Below are 20,614 nucleotides of genomic sequence, written 5' to 3' on the forward strand. Positions count from 1 at the left end.
TTCCCAGAAAGACAGAAGTGATGTGACTCACCCAAAGGCCAAAAGAGGTCTTTCCTTGTCAGGGATTTTCCTCTGCATGGAGAGATTTGTTTGGGAACTGTTCTAAATTTGGCAGCCGAGTCCCTCAGTGCCAGGTCCGGTATCTATGGGCAGTTGAGTACATATCCCATAGGATGAGGAGATACAGAGATGCCAAAGCAGAGAAAGTGGTGAGTGTGTGGAGGACTCTGCTCCAGGGAGGCCTTCAGCCAGTCTGAGCTGATCACCACCACCATCCCACTGAGCTCCCCTAACAGTGACACCTCTGAGTGCCCTGAGACACCCAGTGTATGTCAGCCACTCGCTGGACTGCTCGCCACCTGCTGTTCTCATGTTCTGTTTGTCAGCCTCCCTTCCCTCTCCACCCCAACACACAAGTTGTCCCAGACAGCAGCCTCCCCTCCTTTCCAGATGTCCCCTGTGTTTCTTAGCTCCAAGCCAGAGAAAAAGCAATGGTGGCAACCAGCCTCCAAAACACACAGAGGGACTGAACCTCCTGGGGAGCAACGAGAGCAGGTTTTCCTCAAGGAAAGACACAGAAAATTAAACAATGGAGAGGGGGAAAGAAAGAAAGAGTCATGTCCGAAGGCCATCTCTGATCCTCCCTCTGGTACATGGAAGGGGACCTGGGAATGCCATGGCCTCCTGATCCATGTAGTTGGGATGGTGAAGCTTAGCTGTGGTGAGGATGATGAGTTTGTTCTGCCCTACTGCACTTACCTTCACGTACCCACTCAGTAAAACTCACAGGATGGGGGGAGGGACTGGGATTTGTAATGGGGCCTTCAGCTCTGGGACTGGTTTGGAAAAATATCTTTGGGTCGGCACGGGAAGAAAATAATCATCTGTGATGATCCATGTGACCGCTGGGGAGGTGAGGATGGGGGTTTCCAGGGTGCAGGAGAGGTGTGGGAAGAAGCTTGTGGGTTTTGGTCTTTGAACCGCCACTTTTTAACAGTCAATTTGCTGAAAGTGAAATGAACTTCAAACATCTTTTGGGGAAAGAAAATAAATAAAGGGGGGAGGGAAAGGGGTTGAAGTTGCCATGCCACCAATTTCACCTTTGTCAAAAGTTTTGGAGCCTTTTTTTCTTTTTTTTTCTGTTGCTATATGAAAAAAAGTCATTGACAAAAAATACTTTATCAGCAAAATGTTTAAATTATGTAATAAACAAAACAAAACAGAGACGTTACTAGTGTGATTTTAAAACAGCCCCAAGACTGAGTCAGAACAAGAGAGCAAATGCCTGCACTGTGGGGACAACCCATGGCCAAATCCCCCCAGATGAGGAAGCCTGAAAAAATAAAGTGATGGGCAAGATCTAGCCAAGACTATTCATCATTTATTGACCTCTTACCTGTTGCAGCTGAAACAGCCACAGTACACAGAGTATCACCATACAATTTCAGAAAGCTTCAACCCATACACAGTAACTCCACACCACTCCAGAAGGCTTCTTGTCCTTTAGCCCAACCTTTTATCCCCTCATGTTCACACGTTGCACCTGTGTGCCCTCTGTTCCCTTTGGTGGTTGCTGGGTGCACCTGGGCACTCCATGGCTCATTGCTGTCAGTGCTGCTCACCTGCTTCTCACAGCTGTGCCCACTGGGGATGAGGCTCAGCCACAGCCCCACTCCCAATCACGACAAACTCTATGTGCCTACACCTACCTTTCTAAAAAGCCAACTCATGGAAATACATGTTCCCTAATAGCTGTCCCTGTGCTGTACTACAGGAGAAGGGACGCATGCCAGGGGCTAAAATACATCTCACTTAAATAAAAGTGTAAAGGAGACATAATACTTGGTATATCATGAAGCAAAAGCACAGATGCTGCTTTATCAGAGACTCAAGAGATAAGGAGGGGTGAGTGAGTCCCCAGTGTCCTCCATCTAGGACCTCCTCTTTCACCACCATGCAGGGCAGGGGCTTCAGCAGAGCTTCAGCTTACAGCATCTGGTGGCACTTATTTCCCCTGAAACTTTTTTCCCCTGCATGGCATCTGAAGGAAGGTGGGAGCAGTGTGCAGTGTCCCAGATTGCAGCTGGACCCACATGAGAGCTGCAGTGAAGGGTGAAGTGAGCACTGTGGTCTTTGGCTCATCCAAGCTCTTAAGATGAACAGTGGGAAACCCGTGTGGAGAGCTACCTTAGTGGTGGCCCCTGAGAAACATACAGCACCATGAGGGAGGGAGGGAGGACAGGCAGCACCAAACCAGAGGTGGAGACACATTCAAGACATCTTCAATGTTTTTAAACTAATGAAATCAGGTTACAGGCCCTGCAGCAGAATGGGACGGGGTTCTCAGGGGCAAGAGCCACAGCATGCCAGCACCACTCCCAGCAAGGGGAGGATGCCAGCCTGGGAGGAGACACCACATGAAACATCACCAGTGCCTCAACTCAGAACTCATCTCCCCCAGCAGCCTCTCATGCTGCTTGCTCCCTGTCGCTGCTGAAGGTGAGGAAAACCCCAAGGAGAACAGGAGGAGGAGCTGGTGGTGGCAGTGTCAAAAGTATGGACAGATACCCTAGTCCTTCTGTGTGTGCTGGACCAGGACAGGGTATCCACAGGTGATGGAGAACCTGTCGGTTTATGAGCTTCAGGGTCCAAACTGTGCAAACTCACAAGGCTAACAGCTAACCCTGCACCTCAGAGATATATTGTAGGAATGGGCTGTTCTTCAGACAGTAACACCTTCACAAACCAACAGTCTCTCTCTTCCCATGAACAAGGGACGGAGCACTTTGAAAAATTAGGGATTTTCCAGGGCCAGCGGAACATTGTGAACTTCATCTGCCACACTGATCTTGAGGGTAAGGATCAGTTTAACACAACCAAACACAGCCAGTTCTGCTAAATTTGGGGAGGCCCTCCTGCCTTCAGCCTGGCAGGTGCTGCAGCCTTTCCAGAGCTGGCTCATGGCAATTCAATGGCTTTTGTGTTGTAGCAGCCTGGAGGAAGACTCTTCTGGATATCCTCCAGGTTCCTAATATCAGCCAGGATGTCATCGATGCTGCTCTCCAGCACGCGCACCCGGGTCTTCTGCAGCTCAGCCGTCTGCTCCAGCTCCGACATCTCTGCCTTCAGCTGCTTGCTTCTGCTTTTGGCTTTGCTGAAGTTCGCCTCAAGCTGCCTCAGGCCATCCTCATCCACAGCGCCAGGCTGGTCTTTTGCACAGAAGGAAAACAAGGAACAGGAAAGCATGCATGGAGGCTGAGGACTAGATCTTTCTAGATACTTCAGCTCCACCCTGCTGCCCAGCCTGTTCACAGGCATCATGTAATTTAGCTTCCCACTAAACTCCCAGAAGCCCTGCCTAGGACCCAGTGGGGACCTGTCTCCATCCATACCCCACAGTGGCATCGCAAAACCTACTCATGAGACGCAGAAGCTCTTCCAGGGCACTCAGCATCTGCTGCACAGCTGCCCCTGCCTGGCCAGCCTTGTCGTGGACCCTCTGAGCTTCCTGAGCTGTCTGAAGGAGGAAAGGCAGGAGCCATAAGGTGAAATCAAGCCCACAAGTCACCAGGGAAGGAGACAAGGCAAGGGAGATGGGGACCCACCTTCTCTATCACAGCAGCATCCGCCTCAACCTCCGAGAGTTTCCTCTCAAATGTGTCATCCACTTCCTTGGCCTCGTGCCGCAGGGTGGCCACTGCCTTCTCCAGGGCGAGGACGCCGTCAGCCGTCTTGTTGGCTTCCTCCTTCAGCCGGGCAATCTCCTGGGTGTTGTGTATAGGAAAAGGCACTTTTGGAGGGCAGAACACAATCTAAATCATTTTGGATGCACTGTAATAGGAAATTGGTAGAAACTGGTTCCTTCTACAACGGGTCCAAAAGTTCACAAGCTGTCCTCATATTCTCCCACCAATTGCTCCAGAGTGATGTTTCTATGCTCATGGCTCAATCCCTCCCACACAGATCAGTAAATCCCTGAGGAATTACAACAGACATCTGGGAGTTGAACCCACAAACACCAGTTTTGGGACCTCACAAGCCTACCAGTGACTCTGGCTGCAGGAGTGAAAAAATCCCCTTGGTCACTAAAAGGTGGCTACAGTGAGATGCCACAGAGATCCTCATGGAAGAAATGTGCCTGCAGAGATCATCTACAGCCAAACTGGTATCCGCAGGACCCGCTGTAGAGAAAGTTCAGCTCAAAAATCAACCCAACAGGTCCACCAAGAGGTTGCTAACCATCTCCTCTTCTTCCATGTTTTTCCCATTCCAAATCCTTTTCTGACAGCAATAGCACCAGAGTCTGTCCTCACCTCTTGGATCCCTGTGGTGATTTCCTTCACCTCTTCTGCCATGCTGCTGCCTGCCTTTGACTCAGAAGCAGCGCTGCCCACGATTCCTTTGGCTCGGTCTGTCTTCTCCCCGGCAGTGGTGACCATGCTGCTGATAATGGGCAGCCTCCTCATGGCATCTTTGGCTTCTCTCCTCTTGTCATCCGCTTGCAGGTTGAACTCTGGAAGAAACACATGTGGAAATGAAGCCATACGACCTTTGTGAGATCCCACAAGGAAAGGAAAACGAAGGGTTTCTAGGATGCTACCCTTGAGGCTCTTGAGGATCTGTTCCACCTCGTAGAAGGTGGCATTGCCAGCACTCACGGCTTGCAGGGCTGTGCTCCTGGCAAGGGTGGCTCGGGACAGCAGCTGGGTCAGCTTCTGCAATGTATCAAGGGACACAAAGGGTAGGTGAAGGACATGGTATGGGAGCATCACACAGTCCCAGAGCAGTCTGGGAGGAGCTGGGCTGGAAGAGACCCATCAGTCTGTTCCCAAACGCTTGCTCTTGCCCCTTAATCAAGACTACCACAGGCTGATCTGCCATCAGAAGCTTCTGCCAGTGCTCCTCAACCAGCTCCAGCTATAACCCGAGTCATCTTAGCTCTAATCTTTGCAGGAGCAGGTCTTCATCCTGCCTTACATGGAGGAGATGCGCAGGTGAGACCCTGCACCAGCAGCTCCCTGCACACACTGAGGTCTGAAGACCAGCCACAAGGAAGGGTCCAATGCTGCACCAGGCAGGCAGAGCTGCCTTTGACAGGCAGGCAAGGACAGTGGTGGGGCCACAGGCAACCCCCAAGGCTGCAGCTCCTGCTGGGGATGACCCCTCGCCAGCCAACCTCTTACCGCTCTCTCGCTCTCTTGCCCTTGTAGCAGCTGCTTGGCTTCCTCCTCCCACTGCCCCACACGGCTCCGCAGGCCCCGGTACTGCGCCAGGGAGGTGTCCACCAGGCCCAGCAGGGCACTTGAGTCCTGCTTCAGCCTCGAGGCTTCCTCCTGAAACAGAAACACAGTGTTCTCCCCAGCATCTCCCCAGTGCCCACTGGGAACCAGAGGCAAAAGGGGCAAAAGGGTAGGAAGACACCTATCTAGTGGCTCTCCAACAGGCATGGAGCCCTGGGAAAAGCAGAGCTGGTGGTAGGATAAGCAGGGAGGGCATCAGGAAGGGGATCTCCTGGTCTGACAGGCACAAAGCCCTCACCTGAAAGGAGCTGATGTCCATCTCTGTCAGGCGGGACAGGGAGCTGAGGAGCACCAGGCTGCCCTGATAAGCCGTGTCTGCCTTGGAGGCCATTCCATCAGCATCAGCCTTCAGGCCTCCAACCAGTGACTTGAGCTCCTCGTACCTGTACAGATGTGAAGTTGGAGAGCCAGCCAAGCTGCCAGCCTCCCACCCTAGCATTAATACCACCATCTGCACTGACTCGTTCACATTCTCCAAGGCTCCATGCAGATTTATCACATGTAAAAAGTCAATTACAAATATTCCCTGCATCCCAGTCCCTCCAATGAGCAGGGCATCTGCTGGCTCCTTACTCCTGCTCCAAAATTAGAGGTTTTCATACAGCTGAACCCTCACAGGCTCCATGGTGACTCTGCTAATCCCGGCTCTACCACTGTATGTTTTCTCCTGCACATCCCTGTTTAACCTCTTAACTTCCTTCAAGGCTGCTGTGCATCCCAGCCATGGTGTGCAAAATCCCAGCACCACCATGGTGGGCTCTGGAGAGGCCAAGTCTGACCAAAGGAGACACCATGGGCTTAAATTCACCTTTGGGCTAAACCCAGCCCAGATTTTCAACCACATGTGGAAATCATTCCCAGAAGCCTGTTCACACATGTGGTGTTAAACCCCTTCACCCAGCTGCAGGCAGGACCCCAGGAGCATTGAGGGCTGGTAGGTGGGAAGCAAACCCTCCACAGAACTGCTGACCCTCCATCTGCACCCCTCAGACATGCCAGCGAATTCCCTGCCTCCAACTGCCCATTTCTACAGCTCAGATGGGGAGGCAGGGAAGGGGGCTCGGATTCTTGGCCATCCCCCTGCTGCCTCCCAGGTGCACACAGACACTCAGGCCAAGGCAGCCTAGGCTCACCTCCCGGGCAGCCCTGGCAGGGAGCCCACGGCGGCCTCTCCGCCAGCGGCCGCACGCAGCAGCTCCAGCGCCTGCCGCGCGTCCTCCTGCGCCGCCTTTGCAGCTTGGTCAATGGCATTGGCTGCCTGTGTGTGCCTGCAGAGCACAGAGGAGCCTCGTCAAAAACGCTTCCCACCCATGTTTCCCCCACCAGCTTCCTTTACTGCTGCATTCACTGATGCTGGATCACACCCCCTTGGGAAACACAGCACGTCTGCGAAGGCCACCTGTATTTCGCTTGTTCCTCCTGCATCTCCCAAGGATAGAGGAGCATTGGTGTGGGCACAAGCTCTCTGTTCCAACTGGACATCCGAGGGCAAAACTGATCCCAAAGATGCTTCTAAATCACATCCAATTACATCATCAAAGACAGCTGAGGACAAGTCTGGATCTTTCCTGTATCTTTCCCTGCTGCAGGGCTGGCAGATGTCAACCAGAACCCTCCAAAAAGGACCTTCTGGGCACCTAGCAGGATCTCAGTCCTCCTCCCCTCTCTCTTGGCTAACAGTGGGAGCAACTCACCTGTTGGCCAGTCTAAGAGCCTCCTGGGCCAGCAGCAAGAACTGATTTGAACCCCCGGGAAAGCTTGAAACAGGAATGGTCTGAAGAAGGAGGAAGGAAGAGAGGTGTGAGTGCTCTTCCCTGCTCTCCATCTGATTTGGCAGTGAAAGAGGCAACTTCAGCATGTTAAATCTCCACCGCCCCCAAAGACCCCTGCCAGCTCCTCTCAAGGTCCTGACCCCAAAGAAAGGACCACCAGAACACCTACATTCACAAAACAACATCTGTAATTCTTTAAATCCTTGCTTTCTCTGTTGATTTTTTTCCAGCCCTGAGCTGAACTAGGAGTGTGTCACACGGGATGCTCTTACCACCCGAAGGAGAGCGGCGCTGCTGCGATCCAGGTCCAGCCTGGCTCTCCCCAGCAGCTGACGGGTCTCCTGCACCTGCCTCTCATACTGGCTCCCCAGAGACCTCAGTCTCTCCATTGTTGCCTTGATCTCATCCAAGCGACTCTGGGAGCTGGACCCTTGCCCCTTCATCCTGGCTACGCGGCCTTCCAGAGACCTGTCGGAGGCTGGTGAGAAGGAAAGAGAAAGGCTGAAGAAAAACGCGTTGCTGTGCAAAAAGGCCCCGGCAGAAAAATCCTCCCTGATACAGCCCAGATGGCTCCATCCAAGGGCGGTAAGCAGGTGGTACCTTGAAGGCTCAGGGCTTCCCTGAGGATGGTCCGCAGCATCTCCTCAGCCACCAGCATCCTCCCCTCCAGCTCCTGGCTCTCGGTGCCACCGCCAGCTCGCACGTCTGACAAGAGCAGCTCCAGCTCTGCCAGCTGCTGCAGGTACAGCTCCACCTGCAACCACAGACCATCAGCACACTAAACCCACAGGGGAAAGACCAGGGGGGAACCAGGGCCACAGTCAGGCCTGAGGACAGAGACCAAAACGAAGCTTCATTTTAGGATGGGACACAAAGACAAAGGATCAGTTGAATCAGGTACAAAGTGAAGGTTTGAATTCACATTTCACCTGCATCAGGAGTAGATGCTTGAGGAGAACAGGAGGAGACCCTGAGGGTGAGCAAATCACTGCACTCCTTGCTGCTCAGTGGCCCTGGGGCTGGCACAGATGCTCACCTGCACTTTCACCTGGCCATAGCAAGCTGGGCACTCACTCTCTTCACAGCGGGGACCCTCAAAGCCAGGTTTGCAGATGCAGCTCCCGTCACTCCTGCACGTCAGGTGCTCGGCACCGACTGAGTCGCAGTTACAGGCTGCAGATCAGAGTGACACAGGTTCAGGGGGGCCTGGCTCCACCTCAGGCCACAGCACATCTCTCCCTGCTTTCCTCCCACCATTTAGCCCTGTGCTTTGATTCCTGCTCACCACTCCCACTTTCCAGCATCCTCCTTCCCATCAAACCACTCCAAAGTCAGTCATGGGTTTTCTTACTCAGAGAGCACCTGGGTCTCACCTCTGCACTTGTCAGAGGGGTCAGAGGCCAGGGGGTTCCCGAAGAAGCCATCCTTGCAGCGGTCGCAGTAGAAGCCGGCGGTGTTGTAGATGCACTTGAGGCACTCGCCGGTCCGGCGGTCGCAGTTGCCCACGGCATTGGGCTCCACGTTGCCATTGCACCGGCACAGCTGGCACGGCTGGGAAGCTGCTGGATCCCCAAAATAGCCATCGGCACAGTACTCACAACTGGCACCTGGGGAAGGAGAGATGAGCAGATGTTAATGCTTGTGCCCAGGAGGCAGAGGCTGACTCACTGCTTGTCTCCCACAGAAATGGGGGTGTTCAGGCCCTTCAGGGTTGGCACAACAGCTGCTCTGCTGTCATCACCACCACAGCCAATACACAATGCCCCACACACGCTCTTGAAAAATGGGTGCCACAATTGACCTTCTACAAGTCATTTCTTATTTGTTTTTTTCCTTACTTTTTGTTACCCTTCCTTTCCTACCCATCCTTTCTCTACCCATGTTACATTTAGATGAGAATTTTTCCCAGAGATCTTGGTGTGTTTACCCAACCCTTGGGGCTCAAACACCCCACAACAGGCAGGAGTGGCAGTGTCACAGGCAAGCTGGGCTGGGAGGATGGTGTGGATCTGCCCAGCTGCAAGCACCCCTGTATGAAAAGGCAGAGCAGAAGCAAGAAGGGAATTACCAGCAGCTCCAGGAGGGCAGTGGTCACAGATGACCTCCTCACCACCCAGCCCCACGGAGCAGCCCTGGCCGGGCCCGCAGGGGCAGGTCCTGCAGCTGTGTGGCTGCCGGGGGTCTCGGTAGGAGCCGAAGGGGCAGCTGGCAGCATTGCCCACATTTTCATCTCCTGAGTAACATTCACCTGGAGGAACAAGGAAAGGGCTTAGGGCAGTTTACTCACATTCCCGGTGGGACATCCTCCAGCACTCCAGCCACAGCAACACAAGCAGCCATGGTCCAGCAACCTCCATGAGATCTCTTCCGATCCCCAGCATGCCCACATCATGCACCACGTAAAATCATGGTTAGTGTTGGAAGGGATCTTTAAAGGTCATCTGGTCCAACTCCGCAGCAATAGGCAAGGACTTCAACTAAACCAGGTTGCTCAAGCTCTGTCCAGCCTGAGGCATTGCCATGCTTAACTTTCGAATAAGAAGTCAGAAGTGAAAAAATATTGCTATCTGGGCAGCAGATGTTTTTCTCTTTCCAACATGCTTCCAATTTGTTCCAAATGCATCTGGCTGCAGTGATTCTAGACTCTGGGGAGTTTTGTCTTGGATGGTCCCCACATTTCAGACCCAAGTCACAGAATTATGATCACAGACAGAATCTCAAAATCACAGGTGACCCACAAAATCACAGACTTATTAAGGTTGGAAAAGCCCTCCAACACCGTTGAGTCCAACCTGTGGCAGATCCCCACCTTGTCAACCAGCCCAGAGCACTGAGTGACACATCTAGTCCTTCCCTGGACACCTCCAGGGATGATGACTCCACCACCTCCCTGGGCAGCCCCTTACACTATCTAATGACCATTTCCATGAAGAAATTCCTATGAAGCCAGCGGTCTTGACTCCCCACAGCTCTGTTCTCGGGACACAGGCAGCTTTCCCACACTCCCATACAGCCCACAAGCACAGCGTGGTGGTGGCTTTTCTTACCGGTGTCCGGATCACAAATTGCTCCCCCCTGGCAATTGCAGGGCACGCAGGTGCTGAAGGGCCCCTGGCCGGGGCCATCTCTGCGGTAGCCAGGGGCACAGCTCTCGCAGAACTGTCCCCGGTACTCCGCCGGGCACTGGCAGCGCTCCACCCACGGCGCGGGGACGCCGGGGACGGGCTGTGCTGACACCAGGGTGACGTTGTCGAGGTAGCCAGTGCCTGCAGGGAAGGACAGCCAGTCACCCGCAGGGACAGCAGCTCCACCTGCCCGGCCCCCACAGCCAGGACCTGCACAGGTAACACATTCTATTGCAATGCCCACGGGCAAATGGAGCAGCCAAATCAGTTGCTATCCTGCTCAATCTCTTTGCTATTTAATTTTCCCCCCTTGGAGCACTTACTGTTTTTATCTTTTAATAAATTTTTGCAAAGGTGTACCCATCCAGAGACTTGTTGTCTCCAACAACTAGGAGAAGCCAACCTTGTAAGCTCTCTCTGCACTTACTGTACTCCCCAAAGGTGGCTCGGATCCAGAGGGCTGTCAGGTTTCCCAGCAGCCTGCGAAATTCAAAGTGATTCAGCCTTGGGCTCCACTTGCTGCTTGGGTGCTCATCCAGCCTGCCGTGGAAGAGGGAGGAAGTGGAACTGGGTTCAGAAAACTGAGATGCCTCTTCCAAAAAACACAACAGCCCTCGACCATCTCCCTCCTGGGAGCTCAAGGCTTTGGGCAATGACATCCATGTGTGCAACTGATCCAGAGCCGAGAACCCAACCCAACCTCAAGCCACATTTTCTTCTGCCCCTCTCACAAAGTAACCTTCTTATCCAGGACAGAAGCACCTGAGATGCACCCAGCCCAAACCAGGCAGCCATTTGCCACCACCAAGGGACCACAGATGAACCCGAGATCTCCTTGAAGCCTCAACCATTCTTGCTCCCCCTGCCCCAAACACCCCAGCTTCCCACTTTACCTGAATGTGTACATCTGGCTGATGCCGCAGGGCAGGACTTCTCCCTGGGGCAAGAAGGGGGCAGTGACTCTCAGTCCATGTCCTTCCAGGACCACATCATGTGGAGATGGCTGGCGTCCCCCTCGGTCCAGGCGGTAATCAAAGGAGAGTGTCTGACCATAGCTCAGCTGCTGGTTCCCAAGGAATTTTGCTGCAAAGGGAAAATCAAAATCTTAAAATCTTTCCTTCCTCCTAAAGGCTCAGTTCATGGGATCAGACCAAAGGGTTCACTCTGGCCACCAATGGTCCCACACCTACCAGGTGCCATGAAGTATATTGGCTCTGATGTCCTTGCTGCTATGAAGGCATCCTGGTGGCGTGGGGACCACTGGAGCTGGGCTGGGGAGCCACTTTCATGGACACCTCGCCAGCCCTCAGAACCTGGAGTACAAACAAGGAGCAGTCAGCATGGACAGGGAAGGTGTTTCTAGGATTCCAGCACCTTTCTTGAGCTGTGTCTTATCAAAACTCTCCAGTTTCCCGCCCCGACCTCTGAGGGCACAGCACAGTTATCCATCCCTATGCCCACGCATCTGTAAATCAGCCTGGCTGGGCACAGAGGCCTCCTTCCAAGAGGCAGGAAAGACATAATGAAGAAATCCTATGCTCCCCTCAACTCTTCTGCCTATGACCAAGCCATCCCACCAAAGCAAGGCTGCTGCAGCCACAGGCAGGTTGGATGAGCACCCAAGGAGCAAGCACAGCCCAAGGCTGACTTCCAGCAGGGCTGTGAACCATGTGGTTCCTCCAGCCCACTGAAGAGAAGGGATGGCAAACACGCCCAGGAGCCATGGGGATGTCCTGCCTGGGCTTCACCTTGCTGGAAGGTAGAGGTGATGTTGTGGACACTGTAGTTGTCTGCACTGATACATGTGACCGAGTGCCCGTAGCAGAAGCAGGGGGAGCATCCTGCAGGGTTTCTGGCATCCAGGTTATAGAAGTGTCGCTTGCACCTGGGAAAATGCAAGAAGGTGACAATGTTCAAGTAGTTTTCTCCTTTTACAGGCCCACACAACCATCCCTCTGATGCAATACAGCCATCAGCAGGGTTTAAGGTCATCACCGGGCTGGGATGGCGAGATGGGCGTGTGCAATGGCTTTGACCTGACAGAGGACAGGGCTAGATTGGATACTGGGAAGAAATTGTCCTGTGAGGGTGGTGAGGGACTGGCCCAGGTTGCCCAGAGAAGCTGTGGCTGCCCCATCCCTAGAAGTGTCCAAGGCCAGGTTGGATGGGGCTTGGAGCACCCGGGGTAGTGGAAGGTGTCCCTGCCCATGGCAGGGTTGGAATGAGATGAGCTCTAACATCCTTTCCAACCCAAACCATTCTAAGACTTGGTGAACAGCCAGGGAAGCGACTGCAGAGAGAAGAAGGCTGTGCCAAGCAGTGTCCAACACATCCTCCTGACACTCACCTCTGGCACTGCTCTCCAGTGACGCTCTCCTTGCAGACGCAGTGGCCAGAGTGACAGTCTCCCGTGCTGCCCGCTGGGTCACACTCACACTGCAGGCTCCTGCAAAGGCACAGCAGGAACCTCTACCTGGATTTCCAGTTTGGCCTGGGAGCTCAGTGCTTCCTGCTACTGCACAAGACAGCAGAGAACCCTCCCAGCTACTGTTCCCATGCAAGAAGTGAGGAAATAAGCTGCACAGCCACCTCTTTCCAGAATCTGCTGCTCTGTGGGTGCCAGGTTGAGCCAGTGCCCATTGCTACTGCTCCAGGGCATCCCAGAGCATCAGACCCGCCCACAAGTGCAAAGTGAAGCTCCACTGAGCTTAATAAACCTTGGCTGAGTTTAATAGACCTTGGCTGAGCTCCACCAAGCAGCAGCACCCCTGGGAGGCTTGGGCAGGAGGCCAGGCCCAGCAGCAGGACTGCAGGCAGCTGTCTCTTGCTAACATCCTTTGCCTGACAGCAGCCCCAAAGGAGCAATGGCAGGGTGAGGTGAGGAAGAAGAGGACATAGCTGAGGAAGTCAGATCAGAAACATTTCTAAAGGTGTTTAAACAGGGCTTCATGGAAAGGAAGGGGTTGATCTTTGCGTGCATCTCTCCTTGTGAGTGGCACCAACATGAGGCAGCCCCACAAGGGGCAGTTTTTGTTTTGCAGGGCTGTAGCTTGTTGGGTGTTAATTGGGTAATGAAACCATCACTTCAGAGCGTGGCTAAGTTCAGGTTTTGATGGTGTTGCAGGACACCAAGCCCTGCAGGTTGGCACGGAGGTTCAGCCTCACTCTGCCTTTGCAGGGGATGTTTTCAGGCAGCATGGACCCCAGGAGAGCTTTGGAGCTGGCCCTCCCACTGGCCTCATGCCACCAGTCGCGGCCAGCACTCACTGCCCGCTCCTCCTGCACCCTGCCTCGGACAGGGACTCGAAGCCCAGCTGGCACTGGTCACACTTGTCCCCCATCACTCCGGGTTTGCAGCTGCACCGGCCATCGCTGTCACACTGCGGGCCGAGGGAACCTGCAGAAAGACAGCACGGAGAGGTTGAGATGAGCACCTTCCCACCCAAATCATTCTATGAGTTTGTGATTATTTCAGAGGGCAGGTGGGTCTTGAAACCTGTGGTCAGGTATGTAGGGGCTCAGAGCCTGCCCTGCCCAGGTGCTCAGCAGGTGCCTTAAGCGCGCTGACCCCAGCCAGCAGCTGTGCACGTACCCCAGGGGTGGCAGAGGCAGGGCAGGCAGCACTGCTCCCCGCGCCGTCGGAAGAAGCCGTCCTTGCAGCGCTCGCAGCGGGTGCCCTCCGTGTTGCCCAGGCAGCCGAGGCAGCGGTACCCGTTTCCCGTCTCCCTCAGGAGCTGCCAGTCAAAGATGCACTGCCTGGACATCCCGTTGCAGTCACAGACTGGGGAGAGGAGAGCAGAGAGATGTCTCAGATGATGCAGCAATCCCACCCTGAGTGGCAAGGAGCAGGGTGCAGGTGCTGCAAACCTCTCCTTCCTGCTCTGCCAACAGTGAGCTGCTTCCCCACATCTCTGTGTTTGTCTCCACGTCTGTGTCCATCAGCCACCCCAGTGCCACCGGTGTCCACACCGTGCTCTGCATCCCCACACTGGGAGGAATGCCCCAATTCACTGCTGAGGCTGGACAAACCCAAGCCAAGCTGCCACAATCCACACAACAGCATTGCCAGGGCTGTTCTCAATTCTTTCCCAGGTCTTGCAACACAACCAGGACATGGAATAAGCAGACATGGTTTATAAAAAAAAACCCAGTCTTGTCCTGAGAAATGCATGGATAATCTTACTGCAGACTTTGGGAAAAAGGGAAAGTTTCCTGAGGTTATCCTTTGTTTCACCCGGCCAGGAATGAGTTGAGTAGGAAAAGCTCAACAAACCTCCACCAGGTCCCCCCACCCAGATCTGCAGACTGATGAGGAGTGGTCTGTGGTCCAAGGAGTTTGGTGGAAGTGTGCCAGCCACGAGGGAGATTAACAAAAAAGGTCTGGGCATGATTGGACCCCACCCTCCCTCATTGTGAAGAAAAGGTGCAGCTGCCCACACTGCTGCATGAGGGATGGCAGGAAGAACAGGCATGAGATTCTGCATTCTTCTATAGCCAAGACAGATCATCCCTCTGGACATCAGGCTCAGGCATCTCACCAGATGTGCTTGCCCCAGCACTCCACTGCCTTGTCCAGGTGCTCTCTTGAAGCCACCTCACACCTACTTGGCAATCCCTCAGTGGTCAGTACTGGAGCATTTAATCCTGAGGACCTTTACTCCAGACATGCTCCTCAGGATCGCTGGGGAGAGCAGGCACAGCCAAGAGAATGGTTGGCAAAGACAGGCAGGAGAAAGAAACATCCCAAGGGAAAAAGCCAGGTCCCTAGGGTCACAGAGCCTGCTGGGGAACCGCTCCAAACCACCCTGATGCTGCCATGGGAGCTTTGACCTCTCTCTAAGGAGCTCTGCTCACTGCTGACCTCCAGGAAAGGCCACCCCCAGCTAGCCAACCCCTGCCCAGGTCGCCTCTGAGAGCACAGGAGGTGGAGGGAGTCCAAAAATGGGCAGAAACCTGCCCCTGGATGCAGACAGTGCCTTGTACTCATACACACTGAGCCTCCTCCTTCCCAGCTCTCTTCTGGCACCGCTCAGCCCCAGGGTACAACGTCCCTGTCCTTTGCATCTGCGATTCCTGGGGCCAGGCAAAGCCTCCTGCTCTCAGTGCTCACACCTGGGCACCGCCCTCCCACACACCCATCGGCACCCGCATTCCAGAGGGAGGCACTCAGTAGCGCCTCTGCCAAGAGGCGAAATGACCTCATGCGCCTGCAAACAGGGAGAGAGGTTTTTCCAACTTCAGCAAGCACAGCTCTTCCCTCACAATCTGGCTGCCAGGAGTCCAAGACCGAGCTCAGGAGATCTTCTGCCACCCTAGCCTGCTGGGAGGGGACTGGTGGGTACAGAATTCCTGCCTCTTGGGTCTGGGAAAGCAACTCCAGCCTCAGAGAGCATTACCAGTGACCAAAGGGCATGGACAACACAAAGGATCAAGGGAGACCAGCAGTGTGGACTTTCTTCAAGTATTTGTGCTCACCTTCACAGTAGAAAGATCTCACTTGGGTTGATCCCACTCCCCATCCCTCTACACTCCAGCTAGATCTCAGGTTGGAAGGGACCCATAAGGATCTTTGAGTTGAACTCCACCCATGCATCACCCTACATCTACGCAATCCAGAGGATTGACTGGGTTGCTAAATTACAGGCATGAGCACCATTCCCCCAGGGAATGAAAACCTTTCTTTGAGTGTTTCTCTACTGCTGCAGCATGTTAGGAACCAGCTCTCCAGCCCTGGAACAAATTCCTGTCTCTGATTCAAAGCCATTTAAGATGCTGTGGCAGGTTAGTGCCACCACTGCATTGGTGTGTCTGCTCCTGGTCATCTCCCAGAAACCCAGGAGCTCAGGCAGGCTAATCCTTATCAAGAGCAAGGCACTGGAATTGATAACGAGATGGAGCAGGAAGGAGCTGCTGGAGGATGAGGACCAGCTGAGGACAGTGTCACTTCTGTATCCAGGTGCCCTGAGGCTCTGCTCTGAGATCATCCATGGAAAAGAGCAGGTTCCGTTGGAGGAAAAGTTTGCAGCTGGGTTTCTTCATGCCATGTCAGGGTGCAGGAGATCCACGGCACACATCCAGCAGGATGTCATTCCCCCAGCTCCCACCCAAGAATAAAGCATGAAAAATGCTGAAGGCTGTGCTCAGATGAATTCTCACATCAGAAAGGCTTGGGGAAGAAGACAGGCAGCTTCTGGCTTCTTAAACTGTCCCCTTAAATTCACAAAACCAGACAATGAGGGTGGCTCTGGGTCTGTGAGGATCCAACAGCCCTGTACTCATGAGCCAGCCTGCAAAGATCCCTCCTTGCATCAGGAGAACAACAGAGCTTTGCGTGCAGTGAAGGCTCCATGTCGATACAAGCCATTCCCTGCTCTGTGCTCCTGGGACAGTGACCCACAAGGCTGTCCCATCTGCTGCTCCAAGGCTGGGTGTCCCCATTGCCCACCTTCACAGTTTCTCACTGCAGGAAGACCTGCCTGGGGCTTCCAGGGCTCCATCAGTGGACTCAGTTACACCACCAAACCCACTCGAATTTTTATGCTGTAGCATAAAATCACAGCTGTTATGGACTGCTGGCTTTACATACACACAGAAATGGGTTCAAGAGTCCCTGGGAAAGCAGCAGTTTCCCACACACTGCCAGGAAGGAGCAGAGGAAGAACTGATATCAGTATTTTAAAACTTGGATGTAATTAAACTGATGTAATAATTAACCCAAGTAGCATGTACAGCAAAGCAGTTTTTTTTTTCTTTTGAAAAAAAACCCAAACCAAAACACTTATTCAGCACTTACTTCCCATTGCACCAAACTTAAAATTGATAAAATTCAACTTCAAGCACAGAAAGCTTATTTCAGATCATCAGTACTGGAGACAAGGAAAAATTTAAATCACTCAGTATTTACGAAATACATGCAAAAACCTGGTTTTGGCCAAACATATCCATCTCCAGACTATAGGCCAATGAAACTGAAATTCGAATAGCTAAGTTACTACCGGGCTGAACATATTTAAATCTCCCTCCATGACACTCTGCACTACACGAGTTTTGCATGTGCAAGAGGACCTATTGGATTTTTAAAGCTGTGGACCACAGGAGACTCCAGTCTCCCATAGGATGCGGCAGGGCTGTGGCACTTTGTGACCCCCACAGACTCACACAAAATCCAAACACCACCATGTTATTAGAGCAAACTGGATCCTGGATGCTTCCAGCTCTTCTTCAGGCTTGGGGAAGGTTTTGGTTCCAGCGGTGATGGGCAGATCAGCCACTGCCTGGGCGATGCTTGCGCTCACACCCTCATCCCACCCTGGGAGCAAAGCTCTCTACCGACAGCAGTAAGGTAATTGCACGCACATAAGTTATTGAAAGGGGATGCCGGTGACAAAACGAGATCAACTGCTCATGGGATATTTAACCTCGGAGGAAAACTGAGAAGCCCCTCCGGATCCAGAATCAATCCCGAAGGCGGGAGGGGAAGAGCGCCCGAGCAGGGCGCCGCGCACCCCAGCCAGCTCCAGTTCCCGGCCCTCTCCAGCACGGGCAGAGCTGCGAGCCCAGGTGCCGGCGGGAGCCGAGCGGGAAGAGCCGCCGCAGCCCAAGCCTCACCTTCTCCGCTGCGTGAGCTCCGGGCTGCGGGCAGGAGGGACGCGGCGAGGCAGGCGAGGGGCAGGAGCCAGCGCTCGGCCATCTCTGGTGCCGGGGAGCAGCAGGCGCCCGCTCCGGCTCCACAGCGGCTGCCTGGTGCCTTTTTTGGTGCGTGTTTTATCGGCTGCTCCACCTGAGTCACTCCCAACAGGAAGAGCGCGTGTGCCGTGGGCTGACTCACGGCGAGAGCCCGGCCCAGGGAGCGCACACGGGCGCCTGCCCCGTCGGGAGAGAGGCGCTGACGGGGCACAGCGCCCCGAGGACCTCCTGCGGGCACCCGCCGAGGGAAATGAAGCACGGCTGCAGCCCCCGATCAGCCCTCCCGCCCTCCCGCTCGCACAGCTCCATCTGCCCGGCCGCCGCTGCCCCCACGGCGGGGCTGCCTGGGGACAGCCCGGCTGTCCTGGGGACGGTGTCCGGGCACGCCGCAGGCTGGCAGGGAACAACGTCAAACAGGATGGGCTCCCGGGAAGCCTGGGGAGGGTGCATGGGGGCTGCCTGCTCGCAAGCCAGGTCCAGGCAGCCAACCTGCAAGAGCAGGGCTCATTTCAGGTGACTAGCAGGAGTGGGGATGCAAAGAGACCCAAGGTCAGCTTGAATAAATGCCCAGAAAGCAGATCGATTGGGATTTACCAGATAATCATCAAGTTCAGGGAATCCCCAGACCTAGAAATCAGGTGGAGGTGGAAATCATCACAGATATTTGTCTGCTTTTGCCCCTGAGATGGAAAATGAGCTTAGATGGGTCCTTGGCCTCATCCACGACATCATTTTTATGCTAGAAGAAGGATGAGGAGTGGAGATAGAGAGGAGAGAAACGCTTGTCTGAGGCTGCTGACAGAGCCAGGAAGATGCCAAGCTCCACAGCCCCAGGTCCATTAGCACTCTGTTCTCAAAGGTAGCTGACAAGCCACACAAGGCATGAAGGCCAGTTCCACCTCGCTCCTTGCCTTTGCCCTGCAGGAGGACATGACCACTTCTATAAGGGAATGGAGAAATCTGGAGGCAGGTGTTCTCCACAGCCTGCACACGTCAGGACAAGCAGGACTCCAGCATATCCACCTGCCCTGCGAGAGCAGCCCATCAGAGGGGCACAGTGAGGGATGGGCCCTCATGCTGCATCACAGCAGCTCCCCTGCCCAATGCCATGAGACTCCTGATGTGACAAGTGACTGAGAGTGGTCCGGGAGCACCTTTAAACAGAATGAAAACACCCAACAAGTTCATCCCTAGAGACACAAGTTGCCTTTTAGGTCCCCTTCTGTGTTAGGGATTCAAACTCAATCCAAGGCGTGACATGCTGCTCACTTCAGGCCTGACAGACCAGGGTGATTAACACTGAGCTCCTTGTCTGAGCCTCTTACACTGCCCAACAGCCTCCAGACACTCCAGACACCTGGAGCTGACTCACAGGGCTTTCCTCTGTGGCTCCTGGTAATCTCCTGGGCACAGCCAGCCCAAACACACCACAATTTCTGCACCTCCCTTTGCCAACTGTACCTGCCTCTGCTGATTGAGTCAACTCACTTTTATAAACAGGAGGTTTCCTTTTCATTTCACTTGCTGGATCCTAATACAGCTCACAACAGGGAACACGGCTTCCCAAACGCAATAGTGGCATGGTGGGTTTTGGCATCTGAGGTTTTTTTATCTGGTTTTCATTTACTAGTTTTTAGGTGAGATAAAATTATTTATGGTGTTCCCACCAATTCAGCAGTTCTTAGGATCCACTCATACCTCTAAGGAGACACAATCCCTTCTGCTCTTAAGTACAACACTTCTGCTGTGTCCTTCCTACCTGCTGACACCCCTCTGCTCGGGAAGGTCATCTCCAGCAGCGTGGTCCATAACAGCGGTTCCCTTAGACCTCACCCAGACCACATCCTTGGCTGACTTCTCTCCTGGAAAACCAGCCCTCCCCAGCAGGAAGCTTTTTCCTTATCTGCCTCCTCCGTGTTATCCCATTTATCTCACCGTGTCCACCCCACCTCTCATTCCACTTGTGCAAACAAGGCTGTGACAGCTCGCTCCTCAGTCACCTCTGCTTATTGACTCAGATGACTCTCACCTTGCCATCTGCCACTATGCTTCAAGAGGACCTCTGAAAACCACATGCCATGAGACTACCAGGAATCTATTTCCTGGGGCCCTGATTTTCTAAACACATCTGATCTAGAACAAGCAGCTGCCCACCAGCCTCCACAGAGCAAATGTCCCACTGCAACCTGTCACTATGGCAGCACACTTTAGAAAAGGTCTCACACCAACATAATTTCCAGAGATGTTTTACCTTTTAGAGTAAGCAAATGTGTAAGCAAAGGGAGGCATAAAGAACAGCTGTGCCCAGCAGACACTGCAATGAAGTAGTTTTGTTTCACTGGAAAACCCATCTTTTAATCTGCAACACAAGAAAAGTCCTTCTTGAAGATGTTTTATGTTCATTCCCAAGAGAGCCAAAAAAGCTGCTCCTGCAGGCAGACCACTGTGGCTCACAAGTTCATCAGTCCTTGACAATATGGCTGTGGCAGAATTAACCACTCCAAAACCAGTCTGAAACAACATAATAATCTAAATTTTGCTGATGGTTGCTGGTGAAAAGTGATGGATGTGTAAAAACTCTGGAGTGATGGTTTTATTAATGTAAGAAAGGGAGAAAACCCATTTTGGTGACTTATGCCAGATGAACACCATGATGCTGTGAGCCCTTGCAGCCCAGGTCAACCCTTGCATCCCCAAGCCTCCTCCTGCAAGGGCCTAGCCGATCTGCCAC

The 20,614-nt window shown here is 53.6% G+C and overlaps 1 protein-coding gene across 1 annotated transcript; it reads right to left on the reverse strand.

Annotated features, from left to right (window-relative positions):
* Window positions 1-2,225: 2,225 nt before the first annotated feature.
* Window positions 2,226-18,768, reverse strand: LAMC2 (laminin subunit gamma 2). Its single transcript, XM_068199528.1, has 23 exons — window positions 18,478-18,768; window positions 13,790-13,978; window positions 13,465-13,594; window positions 12,545-12,643; window positions 11,946-12,082; window positions 11,388-11,510; window positions 11,091-11,280; window positions 10,625-10,737; window positions 10,120-10,338; window positions 9,141-9,320; window positions 8,446-8,679; window positions 8,109-8,245; window positions 7,673-7,826; window positions 7,345-7,550; window positions 6,995-7,074; window positions 6,434-6,568; window positions 5,539-5,683; window positions 5,184-5,333; window positions 4,601-4,715; window positions 4,314-4,513; window positions 3,606-3,764; window positions 3,418-3,517; window positions 2,226-3,209 (listed from the first exon to the last, which is right to left on the reverse strand). The coding sequence occupies exons 2-23, from the start codon at window positions 13,959-13,961 to the stop codon at window positions 2,959-2,961; spliced, it is 3,429 nt and encodes a 1,142-aa protein (XP_068055629.1). The 5' UTR covers window positions 13,962-13,978; window positions 18,478-18,768; the 3' UTR covers window positions 2,226-2,958.
* Window positions 18,769-20,614: the final 1,846 nt, after the last annotated feature.

The sequence above is a fragment of the Anomalospiza imberbis genome, chromosome 9 (genome assembly GCF_031753505.1).
Source record: "Anomalospiza imberbis isolate Cuckoo-Finch-1a 21T00152 chromosome 9, ASM3175350v1, whole genome shotgun sequence".
NCBI lineage: Eukaryota > Metazoa > Chordata > Aves > Passeriformes > Viduidae > Anomalospiza > Anomalospiza imberbis.

Bases quoted from the DNA above. Each gene is read 5' to 3' on its own strand.
- LAMC2 (XM_068199528.1), bottom strand. From the start codon at position 13,961: ATGTCCAGGCAGTGCATCTTTGACTGGCAGCTCCTGAGGGAGACGGGA. The intron at 6,569-6,994 runs GTGAGTTGCTCC...TGTGCTCTGCAG, and splicing joins GCTCTTAGACTGGCCAACAG to GCACACACAGGCAGCCAATG. The intron at 5,334-5,538 runs GTGAGGGCTTTG...TTTCTGTTTCAG, and splicing joins TGGACATCAGCTCCTTTCAG to GAGGAAGCCTCGAGGCTGAA.